The sequence below is a fragment of the Sarcophilus harrisii genome, chromosome 4, assembly GCF_902635505.1.
Source record: "Sarcophilus harrisii chromosome 4, mSarHar1.11, whole genome shotgun sequence".
Classification (NCBI taxonomy): domain Eukaryota; kingdom Metazoa; phylum Chordata; class Mammalia; order Dasyuromorphia; family Dasyuridae; genus Sarcophilus; species Sarcophilus harrisii.
Window position 1 is genome coordinate 440900069 of NC_045429.1, and position 12735 is coordinate 440912803.

General features: G+C 45.6%; 2 protein-coding genes across 2 annotated transcripts in view; one reads left to right on the forward strand and one right to left on the reverse strand.

The window, feature by feature from the left end:
* Positions 1-10230: 10230 nt before the first annotated feature.
* Positions 10231-11208, reverse strand: LOC116423665 (basic salivary proline-rich protein 4-like). The gene has a single exon (XM_031968744.1). It carries the CDS (start codon positions 11206-11208, stop codon positions 10231-10233), a length of 978 nt encoding a protein of 325 aa, XP_031824604.1.
* The window catches only part of ADORA2B (adenosine A2b receptor), a 41281-nt gene continuing 39450 nt past the window's right edge, over positions 10905-12735 (forward strand). The window contains exon 1 of the mRNA XM_031967866.1: positions 10905-11541. Within this exon, the coding sequence (XP_031823726.1) occupies positions 11207-11541 (335 nt within the window). The 5' untranslated portion in view covers positions 10905-11206. The remainder of the gene's footprint in view (positions 11542-12735) is intronic.

Consider the following 12735-nt stretch of genomic DNA (forward strand, 5'->3'; position numbering starts at 1 on the left):
TACTGTAGTAGTCTAGGCAACTAGGATTGTAGCCACATGAATGGAGAGAAAGGGATGTAGAAGAGAGGTAGAAATAATATGATCGTTAATGGGTTAGATACGAAGGCAAGAGATCATTACCGGGCAGGAAGCAAAGACAACATGGAGACCAGACCTGGGAGGATGGCGGTCCCCTTGGAGTAACATAGAAGCTTAGAAGTCGGGAGAGTTTGGGAGAAAAGACAAGGTAAGTGACCATTCATCTGCACATATTGAGTTGGACAAGCCTGTGGAGCATCTGATCCAAGATGTCCAAGATACAGTTGGAGATGAGTAACTGTGGCTCATCAGAGAGATGAGGGCTCCACAGGTCTGAGCATCATCTGTGTAGAGATGATTATTGAACCCTTGGGAGGCGATGACATCACCAAAGAGAGAGCGTTAAGGGAGCAGCGATGTTGGTCTACAACGGAAGCTTGGAGGACATCCAGAGTTAGTGAGATCAACGTGGAACATGAACCAGTAAAGGAGGCCGAGGAGAACAGACAGGAAGAGAATCAGGGGGCAGGAGAGAGGATCCGGGAGGAGACAGCACCCGGTACTGCACACGAATCAGGGGAGTCACTACTGAGAAAAAGCATTAGGTTTTGCATGGGACATTGAGTGGAAAATGTCAGATCTCAGGAAGAACTTAAATGTGGATCGCCAGAGTGCTAAGAAGCGTTTGAGCTAAAGATGCAGAAGAGAGAATATTTAGAACCCTTAGAACAAGAGTTCTTGACCTGGGGTCTACCCACTTGTGCTTAAAGTACCCACTGATAACTTTATTTCAGAATAACTGGATTTCTTCACCGTGTTGGGTATTTTATCTTATGCACTTAAAAGCATGATTCTGAAAAGGGGATCCACGGATCCCCAGACTGGCTACCAAGAGTGTCCACGACAGAGAAGGTCAAAAATCTCTGCCTTAGAACATAGAATGTCAGGGCTGGAAGGACACTAGAGATCATTTAATCCAGGCCCTTTATTTTCACACAAAAGAGATGGTTAAGGGAAGGGACTTTTAATCCACATAGTGCTTTAAGGTTTACAAAGAGTTTTACAAATATTACCTCAGTTTCTCCTCACAACAATCCTGGGAGGGAGGTGCTATTAGTAGCTCCATTTTACAAATAAGGAAACTGAGGCACAAAGTGGCTAAGTGACTTGCCAGGGCACAGCTAACAAGTGTCTGAGTTTAGAGTGGAAGTCAGGTCTTCCAGACTCCAAGCTCCCTGGGCTACTCAGCTGCCTCCTGACACAGAAGGGTTAGCGTCAGAGCCGGGACCAGCATCTGGGTCTCATGAACTCCAGCGCTCTCTCTGCCACACCAGCTTGACTCTAATAAGGAAATATGAAAGTTAATCCAAAAGGCCTGAGGACGTTATTTGATGTACTAAAGCGAGTTCCTAAGGGTTTTCCAGAGCTGATTGTTAAATCTTCAAAGGAAGCGTATACATCTTAGAAATCTACAAACCAGGGGTTGAATTATTGTTTTGTTGGTTGTCTGGTATTAAGAAAATCATGAAGAAGAATACATATTAAACTTAAAACTGTGTCCAACAAAAAAAAATTAAGCCATTTATTAAACCTTTACCCAAAATCCTTCTCCCAGAGACCTATTTTTTCTGCTGGCTTACCCAGAAAGGACCTTCATATGAGTTCCCATTAGTCTTAATCAATCAGAGGTCAGGGCATAATTTCCCTAGGGACCCGTCGGAGCATCACAGTGGGAAAATCTTTAAGGAATCGATGTGGCAGCATGGGATTGATCCTGGTCAAAGATTACAAGCTATAGGTGAAAAAGTACATGTGGCAAAGGATCCTGGGGCCGGAGCTGCTGGCCCTCCTTCCTTCCTCCCTGGAATCTCTGTGGCTGGGATTTGCAGAAAAAGTATTGAGGCTTTTAGGGAATTGGAAGATCAATAGGATTCTGACAGCCCAGCCAGAAAAGCTAATGAGCTTTTAGGAAGAATTAAGAATGGCCTAGTGGAGATTCAACAGGACAAAATGATGTCAGAGAAATTAATGATCTTTTAAATGGAATTAAGAACAGCCTGGTAGAGAACACAATAAATGCAGAGATGGACAAGGAATCAGAGAGACGTGTCCTGACTGTGTGATCCTGAACAAGTCACTTAACCTTTTCATATCCCTTCCCGGTCCTCATTCCCCTGCTAGACTATAACTTGCAGAACGGCTGGTGGAGGGAATTTCCTTGATGGGAGTTCCTTAGACCGATGAAATCATAAACTGAACAAAAAATAAAGGAAAAAAATTCCCAGAACCAGGAAGGTAATATCTTTGGCTCCTGTCAAATAAATGTATCTAGAGCACAGTGCCCAGTTCCGTATACACTATTTTAAGAAGGACATTGATGATCTGGAGAGCATCCTGGGTGGGTGAGTGGTGGCCGGGCGGGCCACTGGGGAGAGGATCCAGAAGTGGGGGACCAGAAAAAAGCATGACTTTAAGCAAAGGGCATCGAGATCATTTCATATGGTGAATTTAAAGGAAGTGGGAATGTGTAGCCTGGAAGACGGCCAACTTGTGGGGCCATGGTGGCTATCTTTAAGTCTTTCAAGGGCCATATCTTAGAAGAGGGATAAAAGTATCCCATTTGACCTTATAAGGCAAAAGCAGATAGAATACAGAGGCAGATTTAGGCTTGATACAAAATGTGAAGGTAGGCATAGGGAGGATGGAGGGAAAATACGTATGTGTGTTTGTATACATACACATACACATACATATTTTTGTACACACATATATATGCATATATACACAAAATAAATAAAATATATTCAAATATATAAATTAATAATATGTTCTATTATTAATATATATAAATATAAAATGTTTATAGTTCATTATATAATATATAAATATGAAAATAGATGAGTGTGTATGTGTGTTAAGAGGTCAAAGAGTTGTAGATCTGTCTGCACACAATGTACCCCAAGAGTCAATGTGAAATTTTAAGCTTTTCAGATCGATGCTGCATAAAGGCTTTTGGGACACTCTATATACTGAATACTTTCTTCATGAAGAGAATCAGAAAGCATAGATCACTATCACATAAACCTAGATATGATTATATCTTAATAATAATAACTGGTTATTGATGTATAAGCGGTTTCCCAGTTGGATGTCAGACCATGGACTAATTGGATCAAAGATTCAAGATAAACATGAAATTCAAAGAAGAAACAAATACTGCATGAAATCACAACAGTCTGGTTGAACAACATGAATGCCCCCAAAATAAGAAATAGATAAAAGAAGAGAAAGTGAAATTGGATTATAAGCTTTTTCTGGGACTAGATTTGTGATTTCATGGGTTTAGGGAAACACTAGTGAAAAAACTCCTCCTCTCAATGCAGATCAATACCAGCTGTGCCACAATAATGGCAGATTTCCTGGGGATCCTGAGAAGTTGAGTGACTTGTTCAGAATCACAAAGCTAGTATGTGTCAGAATCAGGACTTGAACACAGGTCTTCCGGAAGCTAAAATGAACTCAGTGCCAGGCTGCCTCTATTTCTCAGAAAAATTTAACTGATGAAAAATGATTGCCACTCCCAGAACACACCTCTGGCAGCAAATACTTGATCTTTCTCAACTGAAGAGACATGGTGGCCAAAAACAATTTATGTTCTAGAACATAAATTCACTTGTAAAACATTATAGAAAAGGCTGATGGAAGGTTAAGAGCTGTATCACTTCACAAAGTAGTAAAGGAAGGGAGGGGCAGAATGAAACTCTAGACAGCTTTGCCTGAAACCCAACCAAACCAAATCATCTCAAGAACATTTGTAGCTGAAACTGGAAGAAGAACAACATGCAGACAAAAAATATGGACTAGATTTGTCAGCATTTCTGTAACAAACTTTTTTCATTGCTGATATCAATAGAATGACCATATTTGGATTAATACCTCAGTCCATCACGTGCTCTAGGAGAAAGTAGAAATATCTCAATGAAGAGAGAAAGAGAAGAAGTTTTGGTCTGAGTCAAGTGAAAGCCAAACAAAAGAAATCTACTGGGGGTGATAATTTTGAAAACATCAATGATTCAGGTTGAAGATAGAAAAAAGATGATTCTGAATGATGGGGGTGGGGGATGATAGGTGACTGGAAAAATACCCATATTTATTCATTAATATATATACTTCCTCATCTCTATAAAATCTTTATGATAATGATCTACACACATATCAGATGGTTCCTTGATGAGACTAGGAAATTAATTACAGCAAACCTTCTGTAAATTATTTTCTACACTAGCCACAAGTAATTGAAAGATAAGGTCCTGGAATAAAAGTTGCTTATAATATATAATATAATATAATAATAAAATGTTGCTTATAATAAAGCAACTCAGAACAAAAAAACTCAGTATTAAAAAATATGCCTCTTAAGAAGTGTCTCTAATGCATCTATTAAGTTTATACAAAATTCTTTGCTAGATGCAATGATTAACTTAGTCTGATTATTAACATTCAGAAAGGTTTCAGATTCAATTCAAGATTAAGGCCATACTATGTGCAAGCCCTCATGGGAGATGTTAGAGAAACACAAAAACAAGAGAGATAAATGGACTCTACAAAGCTTTTGCCATTGTCATGCAGGATGTCCTGAACAGAGCCTAGTTGGAAGCAGGATTTCCTCCAGATGGCGAGGTCCCCCACTTGCTTCTATTTGGAGATGTCATTGTGTTGACTGTATGGAGCTCTAGGATTCTCTATTATAGTTATCTAATAATAGTTCTTTAAAATAGACAAGAACTCAGTGAAATCCATGATTACCCAAAAGAGATCAGCCAACACTCCATATGGGAAAAACTAAATGGATAACAAGTGGTTCTACTAGATGAGCAAATACTAGAGCTAGTCTATCAGTATCTATAACTGGGATGGACAATGTAGTTGGGCTGGATCCAGAATTACGTGGAGAAAGAAAACAGGATTGAATTGCATTTAAGAAAACGATGGGTGCTTTCAACCATCCTAAGCTGCTCTCTAAAATATAGTTCCATCTTATTAACATCTGTGTTCTTCTGCTGGATCATGGATCACTGGTAACTCAGAAGACTCATGTTTGCAGGTAACCCAAAAGATGATGGAGACGTCAACCAACCAACTGACCAAACCAATGAACCAATTAATCAAAAGCAATTATTATGTCCCGTGACACTGTGACAAGTTCCAGGGATGGATCCAAGGACAACATATAGTCCCTAGCTTCCAGAAGTTTATGGTCCTACTAGGGGAATAAAGACACAAGATGATAAGAATATTAATTGTTGACACTCGTGTAGCACTTTTTTATTAATTGGGGTTTTTTGGGTTATTCGTGTATATATTAATATTTCTTAATGAATCATGTTGGGAGAGAAAAATCAGAACAAAAGGAAAAACCATGAGAAAGGGGGAAAAAAAGAAGTGAATATAGCATCGTTGATTTACATTCATCCTCCATGGTTTTCTTTCTGGATAGCAGTTGGCAGTTTCTCCCCAAAGTTTATTGGGACATATAGCACGTGAAGAGTCATAGACTCATGGGATTTTAGATTAAGAGCTGAAAGAAGCATTTGGAACCACTGAGTCCACCCCTTCTTTTTACAGATGAGGAAAATGAATCATAGAGAGATTGAGTGACGTTACCCAGATCTGTAAAATGCTTTACCCTCCTCTCATTTACTTTCAAGCCATTATGGTATCCCATGCTAAGTATCAGTAGGCTGCAGTGTATGGCCAGTGAAGACTAAATTATATAAAAGGTACCATCCAAGACAGGTATGATCAGCAAGGGAGGTGGAAAAGTCACAGAGCAGAGTCAGAGAACCCCCAAGTTGGAGGAACTGCAGTAGTTATTGGGGGTTATGGATGATAACGGCATTGGAAGACAACACTCTGCTGCTGGAGGGAAATCCCACACATCCTTTTTATTAGAACAGGTTCCCTTGGTAGTTCCTCTTCCCCAACATTGGAGGTCCCAGAACCCTCAATCCAATGACCATTTTGGAGGGAAGCTATGGGGAGGGATTCTGCTTAGACCTGGGTTAGACTAGACCTCTGGAGTCCACTTTGGCAGAGATTCTGTGATTCTGGGAGACAGGAGTCAGCACGTGTTCGCCTCCCAACCCAGGAGAGCCAGTGCCGTGTGCTGCTTGGATCACATTCTTTGCTCCTTTCTCTCATCCCACCCCATTCATACCCCATGATGTGGACATGAAGTTATCACCTCCTACCTTATCCCAACAGGTCAGAATAAATGAATGAATGAAAGTACAAAGCTTGGTGTGATAGACACGGTGCCAGCCACTGCAAATACAAATAAAAAAGGGAGACAATCCCTAAGCTTAAGGAATTTACATTCTTTTATTTTCTCATTTATTTTATTTTCAATTCACGGAACAAAACAAGCCTTTCCATAACACAGTCCAACAACCAAAAAATCATTGCACGTGGAACAGCAAACGTACCCCGTACAAGCTGCTATTCCCTCTAAACATACAACAGAGTCATCATGTAAGTGTCTTTTTTCCCTTTCTTTACAATTTACATTCTAATACAGGGAGACAGCATGTATGTGGGAGTCTAGGGAAGATGCAGGAGCCAGGGCTGTTCGGAGCCACGGGCCTGGCGGGCTGATTCACAGGGCAGTTGAATGAGATGGGACATGAGGCACGGTCTGGGGCTGAGCTGGGTTTGTACACACCCATTCATTCACCCACTTGCTCACTCATTCCCTCACTCACTTAGACTGTTTGGAAAGGGAAACTGGGCCCCGATGTCCAGAAGACATCATAGGCTATAGCTGGGAATTCTTTTCCTCCACTACCCCCTTTTGGGGGGTTTGCTTTCGGGTACTGAACATGGGAATTTCCCAAGTTTTTTTATTGCAACAGAGCAGTCACAAAATATAATCATGGGAAATTATATTCATTGGCTGAGCTAAAACAAATCCATATTACTTGAGAGAAATGGACTGAGCCCTGACGTGAGAATCAGGACCAAAAGCTGAGTCATTTGTCTTATGAAGGCATCAATTTGTTTTGCCATGAGTCAGTTACTGTATTTATTTATCCCTCAGTTTCTTTATCTGTACAATTCACAGCAAGGGTGAGAATTTTTTTGCAGAGTCAGTCCTAAAATACTGGGTTTATAATCTAGGTGACTTCATTTTGGGTCTTGCTTCCACCACTTAACAAGTTTATCCCTTTCTTCAGTTTCACTTTCCTAATCTGAAAACTGGGTATACAGGGGGTCAAACTGACTCAATGATAGCACTAGTAGCTCTGTCTCTCAAAGAGATCATAAAAAGGGGGAAAGAGAGCCACATGTTCAAAAATCTTTATAGTAGCCCTTTTCATGGTGGCAAAATATTGGAAACTGAGGGAATGCTCATCAACCGGGAAATGGTTGAACAAATTGTGGTACATGAATGTAATGAAATACAATTCAATTAATGGGCAATTTCAGAAAAACCTAGAAAGATTTGTATGAACTGATACCAAGGGAAATAGCAGAACCAGGAAAACATTATGCACATAATATCAACAATATTGTATGAGAATCAACTACGATTGATTGACTCGGTTCTTCTCAGCAACATAGTGATCCCAGTGCAAAGGACTCACACAAAAGAAAATGCTATCCACATCCAGATAAAAAACTGGATGGCACAGTGGTTAGTGCATCAGCCCTGAAGTCAGGAGACCTGAGTTCAAATCTGGTCTCAGACACCAAACACTTCCTAGCTGTGTGACCCTGGGCAAGTCACTTAACCTCAATTGCCCCAGCACACACACAAAACTAATGGACTCTAAATGCAGATCAAAGTATATCTTTTCCACTTATTTTATTCTTTCTCCTTTTTTCCTTTTGATCTATTACTTCTTTCACAATTGTGATTAATATGGAAATGTTATACATGCTAGCATATGTATAACTGTATCCAATTACCTACCATCTTCAGAAAAGGGGAGGGAAAGAAAGAAGGAGAAAAAATTGGAACTCCAAATCTTGTAAGAATGAATGCTAAAAATTTTCTTTCAGGGGGAAAATGCTATTTAAAAAAAAAAGAAAGAAAAAGCAGATAAATCCCCAAGAATAATAAAGTTTTTTTTAGAGTATATTTCAAACTATAAAAAATACAGGGTGGTCCCAAAATATTAGTGCAATTTTAAGCCTCAATACCTCAAATATCCTCACAAATATGTTGTATTTTTTTAAAGAAAGGAACTTATATAACAGTATTTTACTATTATAATAGTATCATTACTATTAATAGTAATTATTAATTACTTAATAATAGTATTTTTTTGCCTGCTACATGTAAAGATAGTTTTCAACATTTACTTTGAGAAGATTTTGATTTCCATTTTTTCTCCCTCCCTCTTCTCCAAGAATGAAGCAATCTGCTAGAAATCCATGATCATATTAGACATATTTCCACATTCATCATGCTGTGAAAGAATCGGAACAAAAGGGAGAAAAAACCATAAGAAAGGGGGTGTGGAAGTGAAAATAATACGCTTCCATCTGCATTCAGACTCCTTAGTTCTTTGTATGTGGATAGCATTTTCCATCGTGGGTCTTTTGGAGTTGTCTTAGATCCTTGTACTGCTGAGAAGAGCTAAGTCTATCCAAGCTGATCATCTTACAAAGCTACTGTTTACTGTGTACAAAGTTCTTCTGGCTCGGCTCGTTTTCCCCAGCATCAGCTCGGGAGAGTCCAGCTTTTTCTGAAATCCACTAGAAATGATGAGCTGGTGGATTTCAGTTTCCCCCAAAACATGGATTTTCTCTCTAAAATGGACCCAGCATCTGCCCCTCCCTCCCATAAACCACCCCCTGGTTCAAGCCCTTGTCACCTCCCTCCTGCACTGTTACTGCACAAGCCTCCTAATTGGTCTCACTGCTTCCAGCCTCTGCCTTCTGAAACCTGAACTCCATATGGTTGCCAAAATTGATAGTCCTAATCATGTGACGCACTTGCTGCGCCTTCTAGCTAAAATGGCCTGTTCTGTAACATCCCGCTCCATCCCCCTGTGCCCTGCGGGTCACCGGGAAGCTTCTCCCTTTCCCTGCTTCCTCAGACCCTCTCTTGAAGTCTGGTCCTTCCCCTGAGCCTTGGCTGAGTCCTCCAGCTGTTCCTACTTAGGTGCTTTGTATTTACTGACCCGCGGACATGTTTCCTCCCATAGAATGTAAATACTAAGACAGGGCCCATCGTTTTGTCATCTCTGTGACCCCGCTCCCTGCGTCACAGCAGCCGCTCACGAAAAGGCTTCTTGAGCCTGAATGAATTGTGGGGGTCTCGCTGGCTTCAGGGGAGCCTCCCTTCGCGTCACTCCATAAGTGCGTCGGGGTGAAGTGGGATGGGCTGGGAAGCGGGTCCCAAGGAGAAAGGGGAAGAGCGAAGGGAAGCTTTGCCAACCCAACTTGCCTCCTGCTTTTATTGTCAAAGGTTCCTATATCACCCCCACCTTTTTTTTTGCCGGGGGGAGGGAGGAGAGAGAGGGCAGTTGACAGAGAGATGGAGAGGGGCAGATGCCCGGAGGTGACAAGTGCACGAATCGATAAAACCATAGGGTGGTTTTATGGCTGGATTCTTGGTACATTTCTAAATCCCTTCGGCACACGCATGCACACACACACTCTCTTTGTCTCTCTCTTTCACACACACACACACACACACACTCTCTCTCTCTCTCTCTCTGTCCCTGTCTCTGTCTCTCCATCTCTCTGTCTCTCTGTCTGTCTCTCTCTCTCTCTGTCTCTCTCTCTCTGTCTGTCTCTTTGTCACACACACACACACACACTCTCTCTCTCTCTCTGTCTGTCTCTGTCTCTCCATCTCTCTGTCTCTCTCTGTCTCTGTCTCTCTGTCTCTCTCTGTCTCTGTCTCTCTCTCTCTGTCTCTCTCTCTCTGTCTCTGTCTCTCTCTGTCTCTCTCACTGTCTCTCTCTGTCTCTCTCTGTCACACACACACACACACACACACACACACACACACACACACACACAAGCCCTGCTTATTCTCCCCCTCCACGTTTCCTTCTCCACCTCCCCTCCGCTTGCGCTGACGTGACCACAGACTAGCAGAAGCAGAAAAGGGCAGGCCGGGGCGAGATGACGGATGGGGGAACTACCACACTAGCGTCTCCTCCCAAGACTCTGAGCCCCGGAACCAGGGTTCGAGTCCTAGCCATTGGCTGCGTGACTTTGGGCACTCGCCTTTCCCGCTCGGTGCCTCAGTTTCCCGCTCTCTATAAAACCAGGGGTCGGGCTTGAAGACCTCCACGGCCCCCGATCCTCGGGGCTGCGAGGGGGCGATTCAGAGCGCCCGGGCCCGGGCTCCGCTCCCTTCCTGGGCTCCAGGGGCTTCCCCGGAGGTGACCTCCCTCGCCTGCAGGTGCAGGGGCCGGGCTCCTCGAAGGCTCCCCAGCCCTGGCCTCCCGGGAGGCTCCAGGAAGGGCAGGATTCGCCTCGGGGGGCGGGCGGCGTCCAGCGCGGGGCGGAGGAGGCTGGGGGCCGGCAGGGAGCGAGGCGTCCGGTCGCGCCGGGGTCCGGCGCCTGCAGCCGGCCCCGGGAGAGCGAGCCCGAGCGCCCGTCGGGCGCGCCCGGGGAGCCTCGGGGAGCCTCGGGGAGCCTCGGGCGGCCGCTCAGGACGGGGGGTCCGCGGGCCCGGGCTGCGGCTCCGCAGAGTTCGGGGCACTTTATGATTTCGCCAGTCCTCCGGGGGTGACGGCAAGGAGGCGGAGCTTGGCGCGAGGGACGGGCCGCTCGCCCAATCGGGAGTCCGGAGCTCTGGCTCCCCCGCCCGCGTCCCGCCCGCGGGGTCCATGTGCCTGCATCTGAGGAGCCCGGGCTGAGGCTGGGACTTAGTTGGGCGTCTCTGGCGGAGCAGGAGGGAGGGCGGGCCGAGAGCTCCGGCGCCTGCTGCGGCTCAGCTGCGGACCCGCGGGCGGACCCCGAGCCCCCAGGGAAGCGCGGGGCGCACCGGGCAGGCGGGGCCATGGCCAGGACCCCGGCCCTGCGGCCCCGGGGACGCTGACCGGGCAGCCTCCGCCCGCCTTCCCGCGCGCCGGCGCCGGACGCCCGGGGACCCAGCGTCCGCCTCCCGGCCGTCGGGGGCTGCCTCCCCCCGGGGTCGGGGAGCCCGCGCCCCGGCCATGCCATGCCGCCGGACCCGAAGGACACGCTCTACATAGTGCTGGAGCTGGTCATCGCCGGCCTGTCCATCGCGGGCAACGTGCTGGTGTGCTGCGCCGTGGCCACCAACAGCACCCTGAAGACGGCCACCAACTACTTCCTGGTGTCCCTGGCCGTGGCCGACATCGCCGTGGGGCTCCTGGCCATCCCCTTCGCCATCACCATCAGCGTGGGCTTCTGCACCGACTTCCACAGCTGCCTCTTCCTCGCCTGCTTCGTGCTGGTGCTCACGCAGAGCTCCATCTTCAGCATGCTGGCCGTGGCCGTCGACAGGTACCTGGCCATCAAGATCCCGCTCAGGTGAGGCGGCCCGGCCGGGCGTCCCCCCCCTCTAGGCAATCCCCTCGGAGCTGGCGCGCCCGCATCCCGGCCGAGCGAGGGCGGCGTGGGGCGACCCCATCCCCGGGGGAGATGCTTCAGAGAGGGAACGCGGGGGGGGGGGTTCTGTCTTCCTGATCCCCCCAAGTTTCCGAACTTTGATTTGGCAAGCGGGGTGTAGAGCAGGGTTCCAGGGACGGATCCCAGGGGGGCCGGGAACTTGAATGGAACAAAAATTGCGTCTTTTATTTTCAGTCACTTTTGTTTCAGTTGTCAGCCTGTGCGTTCTATTTTAACCACGGTTCTTAGAGTGGATTCCATCCCCAATCTGCCAAAGAGTTCTGTGAATCTAACACAGAAAAAAGGTCAGGACCAGGGTTTTTCTAAATCAGGAGGCTGGGGGCCCTAAGGGGTCTGTGTAGTTACATTTTATTTTATATTGCAAAAGAGGATTCTGAGAAGAGGTCCACTTTAAAAAGAGATCTTTAAAAAAAAAAAAAAAGGCACCAAAAATTCGTGCTAAGGCAGCACCAGACCAGCTGCCTCCGAGGCCCCAGGAGCTTTCATCGTTCTCAGCTGTGGTGAATGCCCTGAGATTGGCCTCTAATGCAGGAGGCTGGTGCCGGGAGCAGTGGGCACTTTATAAATGCTGGGTGGCTGACTTGGAGACGCTCCTTCCATAGGACCAGTTCTTTTACTACTACAACTGCTGCTGCCTCCACTACAGCCTCCACCTCTACTTCAACTCCCTCTAGTCTACTACTTCTGCCATCATGACCTCTGTTCTACTACTTTTCCCTCCACCTCCACCACTTCTACCATTACTAGTTTGCAAAGAACTTTCCCTATTTGAGCCACACACCTCCTGAAGTAGATGTTATTTGCAGAATGGGGAACTGAAGCTAAATGGTGGGATTTTGTAATATCTGGGCCATAGAATCGGAAATCTCAGCCTAGAAGGGACTATTTAGTCCAAATCCCTCATTTTATAGATGGGAAAGGCCGAGATTATAGAATGACACATGTAGGAAGCTGGGTTTAAGGTCACCGACTCCAGTGTCTGATTTTGTATACAATGGTTTAATGGCAGTAATTTAGATCTAGGTTCAAGCTTTGGCTCCGCTGATGGGAAAATCACTTACTCTCTCTGGTCTCGGTTTCCTCCTCTGTTGTCAG